This window comes from Saitoella complicata (assembly GCF_001661265.1).
Source record: "Saitoella complicata NRRL Y-17804 unplaced genomic scaffold SAICOscaffold_1, whole genome shotgun sequence".
Taxonomy (NCBI): Eukaryota; Fungi; Ascomycota; class Saitoellomycetes; order Saitoellales; family Saitoellaceae; genus Saitoella; species Saitoella complicata.
In genome coordinates this window covers 521446-545144 of record NW_017566992.1, presented here as the reverse complement: position 1 = coordinate 545144, position 23699 = coordinate 521446, and the positions used below count along the sequence as shown (strand labels likewise).

The 23699-nt window shown below is 52.9% G+C and overlaps 10 protein-coding genes across 10 annotated transcripts; 5 read left to right on the top strand and 5 right to left on the bottom strand.

Annotated features, from left to right (window-relative positions):
- Window positions 1-1895: 1895 nt before the first annotated feature.
- On the bottom strand, window positions 1896-3204 carry SAICODRAFT_103047 (P-loop containing nucleoside triphosphate hydrolase protein). The gene is made up of 3 exons (XM_019165212.1): window positions 2785-3204; window positions 2607-2725; window positions 1896-2552 (listed from the first exon to the last, which is right to left on the bottom strand). The coding sequence occupies exons 2-3, from the start codon at window positions 2721-2723 to the stop codon at window positions 2007-2009; spliced, it is 663 nt and encodes a 220-aa protein (XP_019027291.1). The 5' UTR covers window positions 2724-2725; window positions 2785-3204; the 3' UTR covers window positions 1896-2006.
- A 558-nt stretch (window positions 3205-3762) lies between these two features.
- SAICODRAFT_68555 (uncharacterized protein) lies at window positions 3763-5504 on the top strand. The gene is made up of 3 exons (XM_019170401.1): window positions 3763-4200; window positions 4260-4552; window positions 4609-5504. The coding sequence occupies exons 1-3, from the start codon at window positions 3784-3786 to the stop codon at window positions 5354-5356; spliced, it is 1458 nt and encodes a 485-aa protein (XP_019027290.1). The 5' UTR covers window positions 3763-3783; the 3' UTR covers window positions 5357-5504.
- Window positions 5505-6257: 753 nt separating this feature from the next.
- Window positions 6258-8015, bottom strand: SAICODRAFT_4370 (WH1-domain-containing protein; the record flags this gene model as incomplete). Its single annotated transcript, XM_019168748.1, has 2 exons — window positions 6258-7736; window positions 7797-8015. 2 exons carry the CDS (start codon window positions 8013-8015, stop codon window positions 6258-6260), a joined length of 1698 nt encoding a protein of 565 aa, XP_019027289.1.
- Window positions 8016-8379: 364 nt separating this feature from the next.
- SAICODRAFT_28422 (FSH1-domain-containing protein) lies at window positions 8380-9224 on the top strand. Its single transcript, XM_019167150.1, has one exon. It carries the CDS (start codon window positions 8400-8402, stop codon window positions 9108-9110), a length of 711 nt encoding a protein of 236 aa, XP_019027288.1. The 5' UTR covers window positions 8380-8399; the 3' UTR covers window positions 9111-9224.
- Window positions 9180-10658, bottom strand: SAICODRAFT_4368 (PLP-dependent transferase; the record flags this gene model as incomplete). Its single annotated transcript, XM_019168747.1, has 1 exon — window positions 9180-10658. The coding sequence occupies one exon, from the start codon at window positions 10656-10658 to the stop codon at window positions 9180-9182; it is 1479 nt and encodes a 492-aa protein (XP_019027287.1).
- Window positions 10659-15681: 5023 nt separating this feature from the next.
- On the top strand, window positions 15682-15861 carry SAICODRAFT_42467 (OTP-paired class homeobox protein; the record flags this gene model as incomplete). The annotated part of the gene is made up of 1 exon (XM_019168700.1): window positions 15682-15861. A coding segment is annotated over one exon (180 nt), but the record flags the coding sequence as incomplete, so codon positions are not given.
- Window positions 15862-15886: 25 nt separating this feature from the next.
- SAICODRAFT_28420 (uncharacterized protein) lies at window positions 15887-16300 on the top strand. Its single transcript, XM_019167149.1, has one exon. The coding sequence runs from the start codon at window positions 15955-15957 to the stop codon at window positions 16276-16278; it is 324 nt and encodes a 107-aa protein (XP_019027285.1). The 5' UTR covers window positions 15887-15954; the 3' UTR covers window positions 16279-16300.
- Window positions 16301-18875: 2575 nt separating this feature from the next.
- SAICODRAFT_22579 (uncharacterized protein) lies at window positions 18876-19904 on the top strand (the record flags this gene model as incomplete). The annotated part of the gene is made up of 1 exon (XM_019166602.1): window positions 18876-19904. The coding sequence occupies one exon, from the start codon at window positions 18876-18878 to the stop codon at window positions 19902-19904; it is 1029 nt and encodes a 342-aa protein (XP_019027284.1).
- A 2056-nt stretch (window positions 19905-21960) lies between these two features.
- SAICODRAFT_22577 (uncharacterized protein) lies at window positions 21961-22872 on the bottom strand (the record flags this gene model as incomplete). The annotated part of the gene is made up of 1 exon (XM_019166601.1): window positions 21961-22872. One exon carries the CDS (start codon window positions 22870-22872, stop codon window positions 21961-21963), a length of 912 nt encoding a protein of 303 aa, XP_019027283.1.
- A 210-nt stretch (window positions 22873-23082) lies between these two features.
- Window positions 23083-23683, bottom strand: SAICODRAFT_16199 (uncharacterized protein). The gene has a single exon (XM_019165623.1). It carries the CDS (start codon window positions 23584-23586, stop codon window positions 23128-23130), a length of 459 nt encoding a protein of 152 aa, XP_019027282.1. The 5' UTR covers window positions 23587-23683; the 3' UTR covers window positions 23083-23127.
- Between the last annotated feature and the right edge of the window lie 16 nt (window positions 23684-23699).

Here is a 23699-nt window from a genome sequence, read left to right as displayed (position 1 = left end):
AACTCCTTACGTTGCTCGTGACTAGGGTTTGGTCCCGTTCACCATCCAAATTGGTATCAGTCGCGGCCTCCAAAAGATTTTCCCACGGACTTTCATAGACGTCTCTCCAGACCACCCGGTGACAAAAGAAGTCTGAAGGGTCAATTGAAAACATAGCGGATAGGAGTATCTAAGATGGTACTCCTGGAGTAACGGAGGGCGGGAAAGCGGCTATCCGCATGTCCGTGCGCAAGCTGCACACGGTGGCGAAGAGGTCGGCCTCCAGCTTCAGCACCACAACAACCGAGAAATAGAGACGACGAGATCAGACATGCCCTGCTGAGTTCAAGCAAGAATATGGTATGTCGAGCGTACGATCGCCATGAAACGTTAGGTTTGGTGGGTCGAAAATGAATGCGCTGCACGATAGACGACGGGTCGAAGGTGCGCGAAATGGACACAAAGCGCTGTCGCTGACTGCTGATTGCTACTCGTAATGAGATGCTCTCGGTTGAGGTGAGGTTCGCTGTCAAAAGATTCTGTCGTGTCTTATCACTCATGACGTACTACAGACCTTTGAACGTCCATGGACGAAACCTCCCGTCAATGTTCCGACACTTCAATCGCGAAACAAACGGTGCATACGCCAGTATCGATGCCGCATGATGCTCACATCAGTCTATCCCAGTTTGGAACCGTCGCCCATCGCTTTCTTTTCTTGTTCCGTCCGTGATGTCAACATGGTCGTAAACGTCTTGTCAAAAACTTATGACGAGATCAGAAGCCCTCGAGAGCACCTGCTACAGTCCCAGCAACCCTTCGGGACACTGACACTATATTCCTGTCATCTGTCGATCTACAGCCGTTGCGTCCCCTTGACATCCTTTTCAAGCATACGCGGTAGCTATCATGCCCGCACATAGTTATTTATTCGCGGTACCAGAACATGGAGTCCATTCACATGCGTTGCTGTTGTCGTCTGTCAATTCATTGGTGCCGACCAGCCAAGTTATTGGGCTTTTCGCTTTAACAGCCGTAGAGGCTTGCCGTTCGGTGGTGCAGTGCAGCACTCATAGACTGACTATCCGCCCAGGGAAACAGCGAGCGAAAACCACCAGTCATGTCAAGATATAGCTGGTATGCTCAGGTCATCCACGTTTTTCTCAGGTTTGGTGGGCTCCGCTAGTCTGGCAACTTCAGGGTAGGTTCAGGTGACTACGCAATCACGGTTACCATGCTGGTGTCAGCGTCTGCACCTAAGTCGGTTGCCGTGGAAATGTGTACCCTACCTTACTGACATCATGTCGTTCGTACGTTCATCTGTCCTCGACTGACATCTTCCTTGCTCGGTACATGGCTTTCGTACGCATGCCGATTGTCATTATCGGCCGCTTCAGCACCTGCAATGGAACGAGAAGCAGTCTGCGTCAAACACTTCAGTGCACAATATGTTCCCAGTCTCTCCTTGTGCTGTGATTCTGTTTGATCTCACATGCAAATGTTTTAGGCATCTTAAACGCGGAAAGGTCCTGCAAGCAGCTTGTACAGAAGATGAGTCTCACAAAAGATATTGCCTCTTAATGCAAAATAAACCTCATTCAGCTCCTTTGTGTTGGATAAAAACCCCGTTGCTGTTGAGCAGACTCCGGTTTTGCTCATCCTTCCTGGTTTCTCCGCTAGGTACCTCACCGGGTCCGGCCTGAGACGCGAGCTCTGTCGGCAGGACCAGTACATTCCGATTGACCGTGAACAGCCTATACTCAGATCCAAGCTCAGCATACAATGCTCTAACAGGACCTTTCTCATTGTGGGACACAGCTACGGGGGCGTGGGAACACCGCACTTGCAATTGCCGAGCAACTTATCAAATGGGCATATATGGAGTGTATTCAATTTTGACATAACATCCATTTGAATATTATCTCTTCCCTTTTGTGACTCATAACACTACATATCAAGGCAAAACGAAGAAATCCTATCTTACTCCTCCTTCATAAGATCACACCCACGCTACCATACTACCCAACTTAAGCGTTCATGTAGGTAGACTGGTCAATCTCCTCAGGCATCTCCTCAATGTTAACCTCAAACCTCTCCTGAATCTTGTCCATGACCTCAGCATCCTCGCCACTGCTCGCAAAGGTGATCGCAAGACCAGTGGTACCGAAACGACCAGCACGACCGACGCGGTGCAAGTAGGAGTCGGGTGAGTCGGGCATGTCGTAGTTGACGACGATGTTTACACGCTCGATATCGATACCACGACCGAAGATGTCGGTGGCGACGAGGATACGCTTCTCGAAGTCCTTGAACTCCTTGTAGCGCCTAATACGCTCCGGCTGAGGGAGGGATCCGTGGATCTGAACGGAGGGGAAGTTACACTCGTTGAGGAGGCGGTTGAGCTCGTTCGCGCGGTGGACGGACTTTACGAAGATGACAACCTGGTTGAACTCGAGGGAGTCGAGGAGGTCGTTAAGCTTGCGGTTCTTCTCGTTCTCCTGGAGCTTAACGTAGTATTGTTGCAGACCATGAAGGGTAAGCTTGGTCTCATCGTCAACGAAGATCTCGAGAGGCTACAGAACGTGTTAGAAATAAGAATAGGGGAATCGAGGCATTGAAAGACGTACGTTCTGCATGAACTTCTTGCAGATAGGGCGGACCTCCTGGGAGAGAGTGGCGGAGAACATCATAACCTGCTTGCCGTGAGGGCAGGCACGGAAGATCTCCTGAATATCTCTTCTCATGTCTGTAAATATGAGTTAACACCACTGCCATTTGCGGTTTATCGGGCTATTTCTTACCAACAGCATCCAGCATCTTGTCACACTCATCAAGAACGAAGTGCTTGACAGCACCCAATCTTACAACCTTGTCCCTAACGTACGCGTTCAAACGCCCAGGGGTCGCGACGACGATGTGAGGGCACTTCTCCTTGCTTTTGAAGATCTCGGAATCGACCTTGGCGTCGGTTCCACCGAAAACGACGTGGGTGCGGACATTAGGCATGTACTTGGAAAAACGCGCGTACTCATTTCGGATCTGGTAGGCGAGCTCACGGGTGTGGCACATGACAACGACGCCCACGTCACCGTCAACAGGGTCGATCTGCTGAAGAGTGGAAAGGACGAAAACGGCGGTTTTACCCATACCAGACTTCGCCTGGACAAGGACATCGAGACCGAGAATAGCTTGCGGGATCGTGGCTGAAGAAGTTATAAACCCGCCGGTCAGTTGAATGTTCAATGGAATCAGGATAAAACGTGCGCCGCGGCGTCGACGTCGTAGGGATGGAATGGCGAACCTTGCTGAACCTCGGAAGGGTGCTCAAAACCACAGTCGGTGATTGCGCGAAGAAGCTCGGGCTTCAACAAGAAATCTCTGAAACCGGTCGAGTGGATACCAACGTAGGATCCCTTCTTGTCATCCTTCTGATCACCGTTCGCGCCGTCAGCAGGAGCAGCGGCATCGGCGGCCGCGGTCTCCTGGAGCTGAACATCCTCCTCCTCTTCGTAGTCGATAAGATCCTCGTTGTCGTGAGCAGACATTTTGCGAATTGATTGCGTTGTTTAGGTATGTACGTAGAGACGTGATCGCACCGTCGGTCGAGGGTCGAGGTACGCTGCAGAGACGCCTAAGAAGTGATATACAATGTACATAAGTGGCAGGACGGGAATATTCAAGATAATTCTGGGAGAATTCGGGCTCGCTTTTACTTGCGTATCGCCCATCATTGCATGGATGTGTCTACGTTACAGTTCACTTGTCTCGAAAGACGTCAATGTCATCAAAAATCACCTGTGCACGATGTTCGTTCCCAGAACAGTGAAGCGAAAGTTACCCCATGCTGTGCCGGCAGAACTACCTCCAAGGGCTTTACAGCCCATTTCCACAGGCTCAGTAGCTGCGCAGCCCGAGTCTTCTAACCCTGCCGATACCTCCTCGAAACACCCTCCAAGAGCTCCTACTGGCCCTGTGCAACAGCCCAAAAAGGGTCCAAATTACTCCGAAGAAGACCTGGCATGGAAACACATCGTGGCATTAGAGATGCTTTTCGCTCCGTCTTCAAGTGTCCGCTTCGCCGCCAAATCCATCGACGGATCATCCGGCTGGATCCACCTGTCGCACATCATCTCACATCGGTCAATCAGCAACCTACGACCTTCACCATCACAGATAGCATTAGCCACTGCATTGCGAACAATACCATCAGCATTAATCGAGGTTGGTCTGTGGAGTGTCCTGCTGCTTGAATGGATTGGACTGACATGCGCTCATAACAGTTGTCGGCTGACGGATATCATGTACGCCAACGAGAGTTGCCATTCAACCCACTGATTGGGACAGATGACGAGATGACTATCTACGTCGAGCCAGTTCCAGCGAAGCTTACGGACGATGCCCTAGACGTCGCTGTCGCACTACGGAAGGAGATGAGCGCGGAGGATCCGTGTCTGCCGATACAGCGTGTCTTTGGTCTAGGACGAGGATACGCGCTTGTACTGCTATCATCAATCGTGGACGAGAGTACTGTGAAGAATATCAAGATGCCGATGACATGGATGGTTCTGACGAAGTATGTTCTCACGTTCATCACATGCTTCGCGAACGTTGAACTAACTGAGATGACAGAGCCGAACACGATCGTCGTGATGTAGAATATCAACGACTCATTCAATCGGATTACGATGCTCTTCGCCGACGTAGACGCGTATCTCCAGAACCTCGGAGACGAGAAGAAGGACGCCTAACTCCACCAAGAGAGGTCGGACGTCTAACACCACCACCTTTGCCCTCCCTACCACCAAAGTCAAGACCAGCATCAACATCGACACCGACGCCGTACGAGAAGGGCTTAATCTTACACCTCTCACATCTGCATGAGGAGACCAACAAACCTACCATTCAATCATTCCTCGCTCAAGTCGCCAATCGGCAGCAATACTTCGACAAGAACCCTTCTGCCCAACTCGAATATGACGGAGCACCAATCGAAGACGCCACAGATACAAATCTAGTTCACGTCCAATACGTCGACTACACCAAACCCTCAGACACAGCCTACGTCCGTCTCTCTACCCCCGCCGAAGCAATACTCCTCGCTCGAGCACTAACCTTCCAACATCGCGTAATGAGAGCAAAAGACGACTGTAAAGGAACTTCGGTCGGCGAGAATTCGGAAAGGAAGTATGTCGTGGGAAATGTGCTCGAAGGTGAACGGGAACGGATATATTGGGAGATGCTGGAGGATGCGAAGACGAAGGGGAAGAGGAAGAGGAAGGCTGGGGATCAAGACAGGAGTAGGGCGGTTGAGTCTGTGGGTGAGGTGCAGCAGCTGGTTGTGAACAAGGCGAAGGGAACACACATGAAGTTCGACTGACGGCATCTGAGTTAATTGCGATATATGACGGACCGTGGGAAATTCGCCGCACGGGTAGGGGAATGCATGTATCGGGAAAACTGAGAGTGACCGGATACGATAGCGGTTCGTTGGGTAGTTTCAAGTAATTGCAACCTGTATCACTGAGTGGTTAGTTACTCCATACCCATCGTCGACAACGTTACAACTGCAGATAGATCAAGAACAAGATGAACACAAGCAAGTGTTGACGTGAATCAATGCGAACCTTTGTTTATACTTCCAACTATCGTACACCTAGGCATACCCTCCTGCTACTAATCACTTATTCAACTCAGCAGCCCTAGCCTTCAATTCCTCACTGCCCTTTGGCTTCTCCAGCCCCTCACCACTCAACTGTACCGGACCCGGTGCAGCAGCCGTATGCGCCCACTTCTTAGACCCCTCAGGCGAAGACCCCAACACCCCGCTTGGATGGTGCTGAGTAATGGATGGACCACCCTTCTGCTCTTGAGAAATGATGGTGTCGGGACCGGCTGCGGCGTCGTAGTGGAGACCTTTGGCGTCGCCGGCGGAGGAGGTACTGTGTGATTCGGTCAGCCAGTGTATATATGACAGGTGAAGAGCCCGAAACGCACCCTGATCCAGACATGTTCTTGTGGGTATCGATGAGTGAATGGAGTTTGTTGGGCGATGTGTTTTCTTTGTCGATGTTGTTGTTGTTGCTTGCTTGTTATCGATTTCGATTGCGATATGCGTGACGTCACCACGAAAGGACCCTGACAACAAGCATCTCCCAGACTCTCGCGATAATAATTTAAAATGTAGATCCTATTGACTTTTACTCCTTACGCATATTTCCCTGCTATAGCTTCGCCAGATTGCCCTTCACTTGCGCTGGCGTGGCTTCCGAACAGCCAACTCACCAATCCTCATCCTCCTCCTCATCACTATCATGCGCAACCTTCGCCTTCCTAGCCGACAACGCAGCTGCCAACGCCCCCGCCATCCCTCCCGCTCCCGCCGCCGCTGCCCCCACAGGAGGCGCCTTACTCCCTCCTCCTCCTCCCCCCTCAGTCGGTAACCCACTACTAATCTTCTGCTCCGTCGGATCAACCTTCTTGAGGGCGCCGATACCGCCTGCACCACGGATAGAAGCCATGAGGTTCACACGGACTGGGGCTGCGACGGCGGCTGGGACTGGAGCTGCTGGAGCCGCGGGTGCACCGCCGTCCATTCTAGGCGGCGGAGGTGGGGCAGGGGGTGCGGAAGAACCTCCCATTGGGGGTGGAGGGGGCGGTGGTGGAGGAGGTGGTGCACCCCCTCCGCACATAGAAGGCATTGGTGGAGGTGGAGGTGGAATTGGAGCGGAGGGTGCTCCTCCGAATAACGGCGGAGGAGGAGGAGGCGGAGGAGCATTGTACCCTCCCATCGGGGGGGCAGGAACTGCACGTCTCGCGGGCGGCGGCGGCGGAGGACCTCCAGCGTTCCTCGGTGGTGGGGGTGGTGGGGGTCCGCCCGCTCCTCCTCTGCCCGGCAATGCTGGTCCACTGCGTGTTGGTGGTGGGGGTGGGACGGCTGATGGTGCCGACGCAGTCGGTTTCATGAAGGGTGGTGGTACGTTGAATCGTGTCGATGGTCCTTCATCTAGTGGGATCTTCGCCGGGATGGGTGGCGCGTCGTTGACAGGTGCGAGATGGGATGACGCTGGTGCTGGTACGGCACGTCTCGAAGGCGGTGGCGGAGGTGCTTTTCGACTTTGTGGTGGAGCCGGCGGTGTACTCCTTCCTCCTGCAGCAGGCGGAGCAGACGGCGGCGGCGGTGGTGGAGCCCTAATCCTGTTCGTCGTGAAAGTCGGCGGTGCACTCGGCGGCGGTGGTGGTGGTGCAGCTGATGCCTCCGCTGCATTCCCAGCCGCGATGACAGCATCCACACCTCCCGCCTGCGCAACGAAATCTGCCACGAAGTCCTTGTTCTCCTCAATGATATCCCGACTGATTCCTTGCTTCGCCATAGCATCCACCAAAGCCTGCCAACTTGGGTCAATTCCCGTAGCCTGGAATCCTTGATCTGGCGTCCATCCGATATGCGACATATGCTTAAATTCCGCCGGTGCGCCGATCATGCTCTTGTCTACCTTCATACTCTTCCTCTTATTCGCCTTACTCGGACTGCTGGAGGGCGATGATGAGGATGGAAGGAGAGAGAGACGGTTAGATGTCGATTCGGCGGATTTCTCGCGTTCGTTAACTTTGCGGAAGAAGACCGCTGCGTCTGAGTCGGAGGTGAAGGAGAGTCCGGCCATGAAGCGTTCGAGTTCGAAGGAGTGGAAGAAAGTACGGTCTTGGAAGTATTGAAAGCCGTCGTAGAGTTCTTGGTCCCAGACTACACCGCGGTTTCCCTGTACGGCCTGTTAGTACACGTACTTGGATTGTAGAATCAGGAGTGAATGCAGACGTACATTCGAGATATCGACCATCTTCAAGAAGAACACCTTCCCTACTTTGTCATACGCCAACACAACCGCTCCGGTCTTCCCCGTATACGTCCACGCATTCGGATTAGGATGCGAAACATACAATCGAGCAACAGCGGCGGAGACAATCTTATTCGTCGACGACGGGATAGACCGCTTGATCCTCTCCCTGTCCTGGGGCGTCATGGATGACGTGGACGGCATTGCTGCAGTAAATTGATGATATGCGAAGAGTGTATGCTGTTACTGTGAATTGAGGACTTGTGAAGTAGGGTGTAGTGTTCTGTCTGAGCGTACTCGTAAGGTTGCTTCGGTATCGGTGCGCAGCGACGATGATGACAGCTGGCTGCCGGCATCAGGGACGGTAACCTCGGCATTGACGTGGCAGGATTGAAAAGCATTGAAGCTCTTGAGTTACATCTTGAAATAGAACCTTCAGTCTGCGTAACTTGTCCCGTCAGAACTGTCTGTTCATGCAAGTAGCCGGGACTCCGAGCCCCCGGTACAACGCCCTCGACTTCATATCGCTTCCCCAACCTAACTTCCACCACCCACCTCTTGCTGTAAAGCTTCACGATCACATCCGCAATGGCCACACAAACAGCCGGCAAACTCCTCTGCCTCCATGGCTACACCCAGTCCGGCGCAACCCTCCACAAAAAAACCTCCGCACTCCGCACCACCCTCCGCAAATCCCTCGCCCTCACCTTTTCCTTCCCCACAGCCCCCCACCGCGTCCAACCCTTCACCGAGAACGCCGATGACCGGGAATCATCCGCCGCGACACTGCAAGCCGACCTAGGTGACGAGGAAGGTCATTGGGCGTGGTGGACGCACGATGAGGAGGCGAAGACATATAAAGGCTTAGACCAGGGTATGGATTTCCTGGCGAAGGTATTGGAGGAGGAAGGTCCGTTCGTTGGTGTGATGGGATTCTCGCAGGGTGCCGCAATGGCAGCGATGCTCTCCTCAGCCCTCGAACGCTCCCTCCTCAAATCCTCGCACCCACCCCTAAAATTCGCGATTATCTACTCTGGATTCCGGGCAGGGTATCCACAATATGACAACTATTACGATCCGAAAATCAAGACGCCGACGTTACATGTAATTGGACAAATGGATTCGATTGTGGTGCCGGAGAGGTGTCAGAAGCTCGTGGAGGTGTGTGAGGGTGCGGAGGTTATGGAGCATCCGGGCGGGCATTTCGTGCCCAGTGCGGCGCCGTATCGGAAGGGCGTTGTAGAGTTCATTGAGAGGTGTTTGAAGAAGGGTTCTGAAGGTGAGAGGGCTACGCTATAGACATGATACACAGATTAAGATACATGATATACTCTAGCATCATACACAGTCACCCCATTTTCCCCACGTCTAATTCGGCATGTTCTCCGTAACTTCCTTGCTCACGTCCTCAGCGAACTTGACCACAACCTCAAAACACCTATCCAAATGCTCCTTCCTCAACTGCGGGCTCCCTCCGACGACCCTAATGACATCCTGTCCCCCAACAACAGAATGCGTCAAGAAGAACTCTCCGTCCAAATTAATTCTCTCGTACACTTTCTTCGTTAGTTCATTGTCGGACATCACTTCTGGGTCAGGTGAGCGGACTGTGAAGACAGTAAGTGCGTACGCCGGTGGTGCGATGATCTCGAACAAATCATCCCTGGTCCTGATATTGGCCGCAAACCCCTCCCCCAACTCAATCGTCCTCCGAACATGCTCCCGTAATCCTGCCAACCCATACGTCCTCATCACGAACCACACCTTCAATCCCCTAAACCTCCTCCCAAGCGGAACCTGCCAATCCCGATAATCAATCACGCGTCCACTTTCACTCGCCTTGTTCCGCAGATAACTCGGCGTTACAGAGAGTGCGTCGATCAGATGCTTCCGCTCACGGACGAAGAGGCAGGAGGCGTCGAAGGGGGTGAGGAGCCATTTGTGCATGTTCATGTCAAAGGAGTCGAAATGGGCGAGGGGTGGGGTTAGGTGTTGATATTCGGGGAGGATGAGGGCTGCGCCGGCGTAGGCTGCGTCGACGTGGATCCAGACGTCGTCGTTCCCTTCTTGTTGTTTCCACTCTGCGATTGCATCAACAGCGTCGACGGCGCACGTAGCCGTAGTCCCAATCGTCGCCGTCAGAAAGAAGGGGATCCACCCCTCCTCTCGTGCCTCATCTATCGCCTTTTTCAGTGCTTCACCACGTAACCGCCACGTCCCCTCCTCGACCGGAATCGTCCGATACTCAACTCCACAGATCAACGCAGCTTTCAACGTACTCGAATGCGTCATCTCACTCCCAAAGGCCATTAACCTCCCTCTCGCCTCCGCCTTCTTCCTCCTATCCTCCCCAAACCTGTCTAAATACCGATCCCGTGCCGCGACCATGACAGTCACTAGCGCTTCGGATGCCGAGCCTTGAATGACACCACCGCCATGGGCAGCGGAAAGGTAGCAGGAGGGGAGAGATAGAGCGCGAGCGAGCCAGTCTAGAACGATAGTTTCGAGTTCTGTCACGGCGGGAGAACAGATCCAGTTAAACGCGGCGCAGGTGAATGCGGTGGAGTACATATCACCCAAAATCCCGGGGAACGTCGCATTCGCCGGAAAGAACGCGAGGAAATTCGGGTGTTGCCAGTGCGTCAAGCCAGGGACGATCTTATCCTCGATATCGGATTGGATTTGGGACCATGCCTCGCCGCTGTCGGGCATGGAGGTGGGGAGGAGCGAGGCGAGATAGCCGGGTTCGACGTCCGAGACGACTTTGCGGGCGGGGAGGGTTTCGTAGTATTTGCAGATCTCGTCGATTGCTGCATATCCAGCCTTTCTGAATTCTTCTCCGTCCATCTTGCTTGTCCCTCTCTTCCACTCCACTGATGAAGGTACTATACCGGTAGCTGTGGAGGTCAGGTCGCACCGCTCGGCATCCTGTTCCCGGGGGGATTTCCCCACGCGTCCATCGGCCGTACGCACCGACCACACCTGCGCAAGTCAAGCACCAGACATTTCTCCCCCATCCAGCAACTCCAGCCGACCTCAAACCGGGGAAATTCTCGGTCTTCCGAAGCCTTCTGCAAAATGCATCGGCCTATTGGATTGAGGGGGCTGTGTACTTTGAGACCTAGGAGCTGTTCATTTAGGCTGAATGAGCTGTCAATTACAATTGACAATTGCGGCTCGGTTGAGGGGAACCGGGATTACTGTCGTGAGGATTTCGGGTCTGCCGTCTCTGCCTGATTTCCATCCCTGGTTTTGATGTTACAGCCCCAGCCTGATGATGCATGACACGTAGCATACAGCCAGCCAAACAACCACCCTTGACCCGACCTACTGTCCCGTCCTTAAAGTACCCTTCTCATTCGTCCACTCCCGTCCTGTTTTAACCCGCATTTACCTGCCAAGAACCCCCATCCACTTCACCCTTCCTGGCCCACCTCCGACACACTCTCGATCCAGAACCCGAGTTCTCGGGACGCGGGCTGACCCTCGTCCACAAGTCCACATGCTTCGGGGGCGGCTGCGCTACAACGCCCAGATCTCGCAGTTCTTGGCTTAACGAGGCGCTTTGGGCACGGGCGCGGATAAACCCAATGGAATAGATGCATAATCGATGTCTACGGCTCCTCGTATTCAGGTTTGATGAGATCTCGAGATACCAGGCGGCCGCGGATGGGAGGGTACCGGGTGCATTCATTCGGTGTCTGCGTTGATCTGCTCATTTCCAGCTTTCTGGTATGACCTTACTTCAATTGCTACACCAATGACAGCAGCCTACGTACCCAATTCATTCATGTTGTTCATTGTTCATTCTGCCAATCGATCGCGTGCTATATGATGACACAACAGCTCACGGGATGACACAACAGCTCACGGCCCCTCCTGGCGACGGCGTCACACTCTTCATGCAGTTTCCATCCACGTCGCGTCCGGCTTCGCCTTTCCTCGTTTCCCCTCTGCCATGTGTGATCACCCTTCCCTGCCGAACGTCCTCCATCCTTTGTCCTCCCTCGTCTCCCCCTCCCTCTTAGTGCGCGTCAGATGCCGATCGCGAACGTTACCAAAGGAAGGGGAGAAACCGATCGCCCGTCCCCCTCCCTCCATGGCCATCACGTTCGGTGCCCGAGCCGATATTATGGCCTGATCTGCGTACATAAATCTCGCTCTAGAATGCCCCTTTGTGGGTATTAATTACCCGGGGCTGCTCACGCTGCGTGGCCGTGGCCATGGCCGACCGCTCGGGGCTTGGTGTCAGGGTCAGTGTCGACTCGCGCTGCTTGCTTTGCTTTGCGTCTTCGTGGGACCTGGACCGCGCGCGCATGTGCTCGACGTTCCTTTGTCCCCCCATTGAGCCGTTTATCTTCGGCCCACACTCTTCCTTGAGCTTAGGGGAGTGGGAGTGGAGAAGCTTAACCTAAGGGGTCTCGGGGCGTCATCCGCACAATTCATGCAAAAATTCGGGGCGGCGCTTGGTCATTATTATTAAGACGGAGATCCACACGAACGCAGAAGCCCCTTAATGTTCCAGCTGAGAGGGGTGAGCAAATGAAGTAATCTCTTCCCTGGTGTCGGGTGGCATATGCCTTCGTACATCGAAATGAAGTGTGAGTTGTCGATGGGCATGGCAGGGGACGTGTACGCGTGTACGGTGAGGACGGAGGACGGAGAACTGAGGCCCGGGATTGGAAGGGGAAATGGACGATCGTATCTGATATCCCTTAACATCCGTCTGATCTGATTGATTGTGCGTGTGCGTGTGCGTCATCGCGTCGAGCTCGGAGGACAGCGGCCACAATTGCAAGCGAATTGACGACCAGCGATTGGTGCAGAGCGAGGAGGTCGGGGTTACCCAATCGGCCCGATTACGTATACATCTCGCTCTCCAGCAGGTAGAAAGATAAGCAACCGCAGCCGACGTCGGCCCATATCGTCCCTGATCAATCGAGGAGATAGGGAGGAGAATTCCTGCGCGGAGAATTACGTGACGCCCATCCCGCAATTCCTGCAGTCTGCGTGTTACACACCTCTTAAGCCTGATATTTCCTTACCTTTGTCGAGCTTCAATTGAGGAGCATACGGCGTGAAACACGCTAAAGAATTCTCCTAGCGTTGATGCGGATCTGCGCCGGAGATGAGTGAGTGTGGGTCAAGTTGCGAGTGTGTGGCCCGGTGTGCGGGAGGGGACAGTGTTCCATGTGCACGTGGAGCTTGGAGCGCGAAGGGCTGCTGCATAAATTCGGGTCGTCATTCGTTGCCTGGAAGTTAGGGGTGGGCGATGACGTGAGATTGAGGGCGGGCGAGACAGAGGATGTCGGACATAGAGAGACATGAAGTAAGTAAATAAGGAATGTTGCGGAACATGAAGGGTTCTCCAATTGATGTCAATCTCATTGCAATTGAATAATAAGACGCTGCTAGTCAGTTGGGTAATCGGTGATATGAAACGCGCGGCTCTCGCCACGTCGTCCTGCACACTCGTACGACACTCGCATCGTTCGGGCGCGGCGAGAACAGCGACCCTCCCAGATGCCTACCCCCCCTCCAACCAGCACCGCAGAGGAGGCAAATAGCACCCCAGATCGCGAGGCGGACACACACTAAAATGGTTTCGCCGACGTTTCGGTTTCGGTTTCTTTTCTATCAGGCATAGCTACAGCAGGAGCGAACTAGGAGACTTTTTGGGAAACGCGAAGGCCACGAAGGTTAGTTTTCGTTTGTCTTTGTTACGGTGGTTTTTTCCTAGTGGGGGATTTTAGGGCGGATCTGCTTTTTGAGTCGCAGAGACTACGCGCACCGTTAATTAGCCTCGGTGTCGCTGTTGCTGGGAAGGTAGTACTTGAAGCTGGAGCATTCATCCCGTTGATATATCTCGAGCTGATCTCAATTGCAATCGCCGTCGTCGTCTTCATCTTCAGCTTCGGTTTCTTCCTGCCTATATCAGATTTAACCTCGGTCCGCTTCCGTGCCGGCAAGGATTCGGAATAAAGTGACTGACAAGGGTCTACAGGGCAACACGCACCACCCAGGCCTCTCTCCTCACGCTTGCCCCCCCCAGCCCTCCATACCCTTGTCAATTGGATCTTGCCACAACAGGTGATCGCTCATACCAGATCTCAATATCTCTGGCCGCTTTAAATTTTACTCGTTGAGCTTGGGAGTGTTCCGTCGCCATCAGTACACATCACACAGCGCACACACACACACACACACGCAAACGGCAGAGCTTATACGAGTGTGCCGCTACCCTCACCCCATATATAACTGACACCTCCCCTCGCCCCCCAACCAGATTGTCAATTCACCATTGGAATTACCTCAACGCGAATTCTTCTATATCATATCAATCTCGAACCTATACGAACTCGCTCGGTTAATACCACGACTTTCTTCCATTGCCAATAGCAATCGCAAGGGCAGCAGGTTTAACTTTACAACCACAATCCCCCGCCGGCGGTGAGTTCAACAAAGTCGATCGTGAAGGCCTATCGGTATCGACACCTGAACGTCTGGCCCTTTCCGAAACAGCCGACGTACACCGCGCGGATAGCGACCACGATCCTCAGCAATCACACTTCCGTCGCATCGCAAATCGTTCTCGCTTCGCTGTATGGAAGTATCCTCAATCTCCCACAACTCCAATACGTCAATCTCCTCCTTCAGCAGCCGCAGCAAGACTCCGCATACGATCGGATTGCCTTCTCCACCGATGGACGACACGAAACCGCTTCTTCGTCATCACCAATTACAACAACATCAACATCATCTCAATCATAATCATAACTCGCACAATAACCACCATGGGTTTTCGCAGCCGCAGCCGCCGCAGCAGCAGTATGCCTCGAGTCTTCGCACGACGAATACGGGGCCGTCGGGAGCTGGGAATGGGAATGGGAGTGGGACGGGGATGATGCCGCTTCATCTGAATTTGAGCGAGCGGGAGTCTTCGGCTGCGATGTCGTTGATGAGTGGGATGGGCTCTGGTAATGACATGAGGAGCCATGGTGGTGGTGGACTCGGGATGGGAAGCAGCATGGGCTCTAGTCTCGGTAACGGCGATGGCGGAATGAGAATGGGCATGGGCATGAACCTGAACATGAACGGCGGAGGACACGATGACAATGTCAGCAATGGGCTCGGGCTCGGGTCTGGGTCCGGCATGGGCGTCTTACCACCTCCATCCCTCGCGACAACTGGATCGTCGAGTTCGACGTCGAGTATGTATTCCCGTATGCCGGAGACTACGACTGGGACTATGAGTGGGAGCAGTACGGGAACTGCACAGATGCAACATCGTCAACAGTCCCTTCCGTCGTTATCGGCTACGTTTCAACAAGGTCCTCCTCCTCCGGGTGGGAGTATGACTTCGATGTCCTCGCCCGCGAATCAGTCGTACACCTACTCTTCCCAACCTCAACATCAACATCAGCCTCAGCATCATAATCAGCATCAGCACTCGCCGCATCAGCAACGCATTACGCTTCCGAGTGTTAGGTCGTTGACGGCACCTTCGCCGATCCCTCCGCCTGCTCAGAACCTCAATGCGATGGGAGTCACGAGTTCGCCGTTTTCGCAATATCCGCCTCCACAGCCGACAGTATCGTCGACGCCGAGCTCGTGGAGCCAGAATCAGCAGCAACAAACACAACAGCAGAGCTACTTCCCTCCGCCTCAGCCTACGTACAACCAAGATCGGTACAACCCCTACTCCTCCCACAATAAGTCACCCATGGACATGCCACCCCAACGCACGCACTCCATGCACCACACGCCCCTCTCCCACGCCGGAGGCCCCCTCCCTCCCCGCCGCCCTCGCTCCCCCGACACTGCATCCCCCCACATCTCAACCTCCTCAACCCCGGCCATCCAAAGCGTAAAACCCAAACGCAAACGCGCTACAACAACCCAACTCTCCGTCCTCAACAAAGTCTTCGCAAAGACATTCTTCCCCTCCACCGAACTCCGTATCGCGCTCGGGAAACAGCTGTGTATGTCCCCGCGGACCGTACAGATTTGGTTCCAGAATCGGAGGCAGGGGTGGAGGGCGAGGTTGAGGGTTGATGCGGGACTTACGCCGGGGTCGGGGACGCCACCGCCGATGTCGGATGCGGATCGGGAAGTTGAGGAGGGGAGGGGGAGGCCGGGGGCTATGGATGATGAGAAGGGTGGGTGGGAGGTGTTGAGGGAGGTTCAGCAACGTGGAGAGTTGATTGGGCAACATGGCATCTCGTCGCAGGAATCGGGACATGGGCATGGGCATCATTCGAGTGGGAGTTGGGGACCACCGCCTCCGCCGCCGCCGCCGCAGATGGGAGGTGGTGGTGAGTATATGGATGATGGGTATGGTCACCAGCAGAGACGCCATCCTGGCCATGACCAGATGGGTGGACCCCGTGGTGGTCAGTGGAATGGCCAGCAGCAGCATCATCAGGGACAGTACCACGGCAACGACCGGAGGTACTCGGTCATGTAGAGATCTGATCTCAACGATACCCCGCATCGAAGAGAAACAAGATGAGATGAGAAGAGAATTTTTGGAGCATCGCACATCATTTATTATGGAGTTGGAAACAAAAGGGCGGCATATATTTTTGGGTTGGGACGACGGGAAGCAATCTTGAATTGTAAGGACAGATCTCAGCGAACGGGAAACCACAGCAGCGGGCTGTACATGGGTTTCGTCAGTTCCATACTTGCGGGTTTTGCGTATGGCCGGGAGGATTTCGTGTTCACGCAGTATTTGCTATTGTTTATTTGTTGCTATCGCTATGGCTATGGACGTATACCTATATCTTATGTTTTTGGATCTTTTGAGGAGGACGAAGAGGGACGACGACGAGCAGCAGTTTGAAGGATATCCGTTTTGACCAGATATATCCTCTAGAAGTTTATTTGCTTAGCTCTATAGGAGGAGCGACGAGGGAAAGCGCTTAAGAAATTGAACAAGTATCACTTTGGCAATTGTTTCTTCATCCCATCCCATTTCAACCTCGGATTAACCCAGGAGACGTTCATGACAGCTAATTTCTAGATGGTTTACCCGACATTCAGTCACTTACAGTTTCCTTTTGTCTCATGAAAGGTACAACCGACGAAGCCATTGGCGACATTTGCACCCGGCCATATAGCGTGCGGGGCTCCGAGATTGCAATTGAATCACGCAATTACTATCGCAACCGAGGTAATCTCATTCCGCTATATCAGATGAGAATGTAATCTTCCATAATCTTATTCAGATGCTCATCTTACGCTCCCGTCGGAAGTTGATCGCGAGATGAGCTGAAGGTATCTCCGAGATTGGACTTTACATTTGGCTACGAGCGGGCCGTGGGATCGGACGGGTCTCGGACGGCCTGACGAGTTCGGAGGTTAGCGATGTTGATGAGGCCGGCGATCCCTTAAGTGATATATCGTATGACTTCAGGGTTCGTTTAGGTTACACCTGCACGTGGCCATGGGATTCATGCGAACAGTTTGCCCGGGGACATCGTGGTCGCTGGATATATACAACGGCAGTCTCAAAATTTGTACATTGACATCGTACCGAGCATTCGGGTCATGCAGCGATAGGAGATTTCATGTGAAAGGGCTCTACTTCGGATCTCGTGAGGAGGCTCTGGACGTAACCCGAGACGGCGGGAATGAATGCGAGCCGCTGGGTATGTCGTGCGTCGATGAAAATGTCAGTACAAGATTTGCGACAGTTCATGTACATGTCAATGAAGTTTTCGATGCCTGTTCAGGTGTGTGCAGCTGCTGAAGGTGACTGCGACGGCTGGTCTAAGTCACCAATTGAAAGCGCCGAATTGCATTTCGGTCAACATTCCTCGCTTATTTGCAAGCAATTGCACCTCGCTTACTTGGCCTGGCATCAGGGCTACATGGTGGCTACCGCATATGTTATTCCAATCACCGAGAAGCGAGAATTGCGGTCCACGATCATCACTACCTGGAATTGGTTATGCGCCATGAGCTGAGACCATCGTTCATGTAACATTTTGCCGATGGGCGAGGCTGGTTGACGTTTCTTCGTGTCGCAGACAGACCATCTCTGTGCCCATCTTCATCTTCATAATGACGGCGTAAGTCGATACCCTTTGAGAGATTCTGGTGCCGATGCGGCGAGCAATTGCAATCGGAGGTGAAATGTCAGGACAGGCTCGTCAGTACGATGCGAACGACGATGTGAGCAACAGGACGCCTGCGAGCATGTCGTCAAACACGACACTGAATTCATGGAGGAGTTGCGCGCACGATGGATCAAGATGTGAATCAGCGGGCTCGAAACCGAGAGGAGGCAAGGCCTGTCTGACCGCATCAGCAGCTGAGAAGCTGTAGACATCAAACTACATTTAAGGCACTTGTCTGACAGCTGATACACGCCGCACATCCCCTAGTATCTGCGACTGCAACGAAACCAGCAGGGCATCACCACGGACGTTGCTTCGCAAGAAGCCTTGGCGTAAAGTCCGCACAGAGTCAATACTACATGTACGGAACGACCAGGCCCGGTACCCTACTCGGAAGTTTCTCTCGAGCTGATGATATCCTGGGACACGGCATTGCAGTCAGAGAGTCGACCGGGATACCAAATCTGGCCCTCTGTTCGTCTGAGAAATGGTTAAGAATGAACGTTCCCACCGTGGACGCGTCTTCCATCTGGATTCACCAACTGCGATTTCTTCATGCGGTTTTCTTCTCCGCCGGCGAGTAAGTAAGCCCCCAGAACAGTCTTCATAGGACCGAACCACGCATGATTTGATGTAAAATTCCTGTCGACCAGCTACGGTATGAGGACAGGGATTGTGTGTCAGATCATGTGGAGTTATCATACATTCAGATCTGATCGGGGGATCACACAAAGTCGAAGCGTGCCAGAGCGTCGAAACAGCACAATATGCTCGAATAAAGGCTCTCATGCAAACAAACACATAAAGATGCTGCAGCGATTTGTATTGCATCATTGCGCAGCTCCAGCTGCACCTACCCGTCCTTCAAGAGCCGGCCGCGAAACAGCCGTCGGCAAACTTGAGAACAACGACCTGCATCAAGACCAACTTATAGGCAATCATGGGTAGGAAGAGCAGAAGAACCGGCAACGACCTCGATGACCTCGATTTTCCTACCGAGAAGCTCCGTCTCAAGACTCCTCCTGCAACACCGCCTCAGACCGATGACGTTGATCTCTCAGATACACACTTGCCGCCTCCCCAATGTTCCGCTCCGATCTTGAATTTGCCATATGAGATATATTCCAAAATTTTCGACTACGCAGATCCAACATCAATCTACTCCCTCCACCTCACGCACCCCCACCTCCGATCGACAGCCTCAAACTGGGTACAATCACTCGTCTTGTCACAATCCCTGCCATACCCATTCAATCTGATCGATAATGACACATTACACAATTTTAATGGACTACGAGATATGCTGGAGACTTGTCTGAATAATGCAGAAGTGGTGGGATTGGAGTGGGAACCAACGTATGAAGCACGACGTACGGAGGATTGGGAGGGGTACGACTCCGACCGGCCGGTCGATGAACAACAACTCGAATTCGATACCCTTCGACGCAAAAGCAGCAAACCTATGGAATCCAGGCGCCATAGACTCTGGCGTTGGGATCGCGACCGCAGGCGTCTTGAATGGTTGCGGTATGCTGGGTTTGTGTGGGGTGTAGGATACGGTACTCCGTTCACGAAACACGGCAAGGTGAAGATGTCTGCACTGGCAAAAGCCCGGACCGAAGCCGCAACAAGCGCAGTCCGCCCCGAACACTACAACAACAACCGACCAAACACAGCCTGGGACACCGACGACTACCTCCGCGTTCTCCTCTCCTTCGCTTCCGACACGAAACATGATGTGAAAGCTATCGTGTTTCCGACGAGTGAGATAGCCGGGAACGGGAAAGAGGAGGGAAGGTTGAGAGTGTTATTGGAGAGGGGTGCGGAGAAGTTGGATTTGAAGGCCGTTGTTGTGGAGGAGAGGGTGGAGGGGGGTGGAGTGAGGAGGAGTTTGTTAGTGAAGAAGAAAGGGAAGGGACAGAGTGGGAGGAAGGCGGAGAGGGTAGCGGCGCAGAAGGGAGGCTTTTGAGAGAGCGGATTTGTTTTGATGCATTGCGGCTGGTAGCGATACTTGTCAACATAGAGGAATGTGTTAAACTAACGATCTGAGTAAATGGATTGGGTTAGTAAAGGTATATGTAATCCTCGGTCTCAATCTCCGCTCTGGTTGTGTTTGAGCTCCATCAGAGAGGAAGGGCATTTTACCACTCTCACTGGTGTCTTCTTCACAGGACCCTCATGTTTGGGATGCAACTTGTCGTTCTTCAACGTCTCGTTTGAAGTCTGCAATGCACGTATCGCGACTTGCAATTTGTCCAGTTTGCCGATTATGTCGCATATCATAGGAGTGTCTGCGCTATATATCTTGTTCAGTTGGATGAATTTGGCCTCCGTTGATGTACGCAACGAACTCAGTTCCTGTCCTCTGGCATTGTCCTTCGCTGTGACCAATTGAGTTGCTTTGTTGAACTCTACGTCAATGTCTTTCTTCAGCTCGCTCCTCAAATCACCAATCTTACGATCACCATTCGAGATCGCATTTTCTGAGGATGAACAACGACGGTTGACCTCACCTTCCAACGACGAAAGACGTCTCTCATACTGCGTCAACGTGTCTGGGGACTGTCACAAAGTCATGCAAAAAGCCGTGAACACTTCCAGTAAAGCATTGATCTCTCCGGCTATGACATTCATGCCATCGTTCACGTCGTCATTGTTGTTGAGCTGAGTCAGGAGTACGTGGTGTTTCTCCAAGCAATCAATCTTGTGTTCGAGTTCAGAAGTATCGCGAACCGATTCCATAAGAGCCACGGAGAAGAAGTGACACGACTTCTTATTTTCCTTGATCTGGACATCGTGGTTTTCGAATGAGTGTCACATCGCTCCACAAGGACCTCCATTTTGGTTTGGAGCGACTCCAACGACTCCTTCAAAAGACCCTTTTCCTGGGCCCAGTCACCTGGCACACTATGGACCGCATCTCTCAGGCTGATGAAGGACTATTAATGTGGTCACAGGACGGGGTTGGAGTACAGAACTGTAATCGGTCTCCGGATTCCTCGCTCACGGCTGAACGGGTAGGTGTCGTTACACCAGACCCGAAAGAAGAAAACTGAGCGTCCTCCTGATCAGTCTCGATTGAAGCACCGCATTCAGATCCTCTTTTTTCTACTGTTTCAACTTCATCTTCGCCGCAACTGCGTTGATGCGGTTGCGTTCCATGTTCCTTGAGTAAGCTCAACACAGCGGTGTAATCTTCCAACTACGATTGCACTTGATCAGAGGTTGACAAGACGGCCCGGGGTGCAAACATACCTACGCCGTACTTCCACGGGTTCGGTGAAGCAGACGTGCCGTGGGAAGATGCTTCAAGCGCACTCACGTTAACCGCCCAACGTACCTAATCTACAGACAGGAGGACCAAGACCTAGGATTGAGACCTCGTTGCTATCTTAGGGTTAGGGTCCATCCGCGTCATACGGCTACAGATCTTCCCAAACAGATGTAGTAACGGTGAATCTGACTCCTCGCTGAATGTATAGTTGAATTCTGTACTTGTGGTAGTAAAATGGGTGACCATGTTGCAACCCATGCCTCCTCTCCGACTCAAGTAGCTTCCCCGTGAGTACTTCCACCTTCAATGAAGCGTTGGTATCGACGGAGGAGGGGTCCGACGGACGACCGGTTTCTTCGACGTATATACGTAGGGATGGGTTTGAGACCGAAGTCACGTAAAAGTCGGAGGCCATTGCGGTGGAGACCTACCGGCGAGTGAGTGCATGCGACATTGTGACCTCTGAATACAATTAATTGAGTTTCGTTGTCGTTGATAGAGCTGAGAGGACAGTCACAACGCGTGTGTTGAAACAGGCCTAGAAGAGCCGTGAGAAATACTAGTAATGGCCCAAGAGCACCCATTTTGTACCACCAATCTCAACTCATAGGACGAAGCACTACTGAAACGATACGTGAACATTTCCTAATTACTTCCTGTTATCCCTATGGCTTCCCCTTCCTATATATCTGTCGGCGGGCCCCACCGCATTCCTCCTCTCCTAACCTAACATACACGATCGCTGGTTGTCCTATGTAACCTTCTTGTTGAACTCGTGTATCTTCTTCTTCAGATCACGCGTCTCCTTCTCCACCTTCTTCATTCCCGCACTCAACTGCGCATGCTGATCTTTGGGGGTTTTGTTCGGAGCTTGCAACGCTGCTAATTTCTTCCTGAGCGAGGCAATTTCGGCTGCTAAGTCGGATCGAGTCGTTTTGATTTGATGCTCAAACCCCTTTGACTCAAGCTTTTCGAACCTTTTGCTCAATCCTGAGACAGTCGCCTCTAGCGTCTCAATGATCGTCTTCATAGAAAACTCCAAAAGGATGTTTCGCTCCTTACCATTAACGTTGGCACCGTCCGTTGCCATCCGATGGCTCAGCGAATGTGTCTCCAGGCGTCGAAGTCGCTCAGCGTGGCATGCCAAAATTTCCGCCTGTTGCATATCCTGTTTGACGCAGCTCGTTTTCGCGCCATTCTTCTGCGTAGATACTTCGAGCTGGGCAGCTATACCTTCGACTGTGCTCGTGCGGCTGAACGGAGACGTGGTTGTAGATTCTTTCGCTCCGTCGCTGAACGTTGAACGGGCAGGCGTGGTGACACCGTCATCTGACGAACAGGATGAAATGTACGCTTGATCACCTTGGAACACTGCCTTATCAACAAGTACAGTCCCACTGGTGCCTTTCCCTTCTCTACCCTCGGCTTTCTCCTTGCTAGGCACCTTCCCTTGTTGGCGCGAGTAAGCCTTGCTTTTCTCCATCTCTTCCGATACCCTACGCAGGGCCTCTTCAGGCAGATCATGATCCCCGACAGAACGCTTGGAAGCGCTATCCTTGGACTTCTGAACGTAAATGCGCATCGAAGGGTCGGACACGGAGGTCACGTAAAGATCGGACACCACGGCGGTGGGGACGTAACCGGAAACAGGCGAATGCGACATGATCTAAGTTTGAGAATGTGTCGGCGGCTCGTGAGGTTTAGTCTTGGAAATGGTAGCTTGTCAGTGTTGGCAAAAGCACTGTTGCGACATGTGACATGCGTACGGACCGGTGCGTGTGTAATATGAGGGGCACCGTGGGAAATTCTGGCCCAGGCGCACACATTTCGTACCAAACTTAGGAGATTCTTATCACCAGTAGATTACTACGCTCGAGTCTCTTCGCTATCTTCTCTCCTTGAACATGTCGGCAGGACGTTACGAATACCCCGGGGGCATGCCCATTACCTCCCCTCCATTACCAACCGCTCCAGCACCCACACTCCTCGGCGTCAACACACCCTCCTCTGTGGTCGCCATCGATTCCCCACTCACGCTCTCGCTCCTCCCACCGCTTCCAGCTCCCTGCATCTGCCTCCTACTCTTCATCGACTTATCCATTTCCAAATCCAAAACCTTCATCTGAAGACGGCCCACCTCCTCCTTCAACTCTTTCAACTCCTTTGCCAACGCATCCCCATCGCTGGATGATGATCCAAGATCAAGAAGACGAGGGACATCGCGCGCGGGAACGGCGGTGACGGGAATACGCAAAGCGCCATACGTAACAGCAGTTACGTAGTAATCTGTTGGAGAGGAGGTGCAGACGTAAACCGGGTTGGCGATTGGAGTTGGCTGCTGGGCGTTGGTAGGCTGATTGCCCCAGTTGCGAGGCATGGTTGACGTTGACGTTGACGCAATGAATAGTTTGTAAAGGGCGGTGTCTAAGAGCTCCAGTTGATGACTGTGATATGTGCGGTTTGTAATTGAAAGGATGATACCTCTGCGTA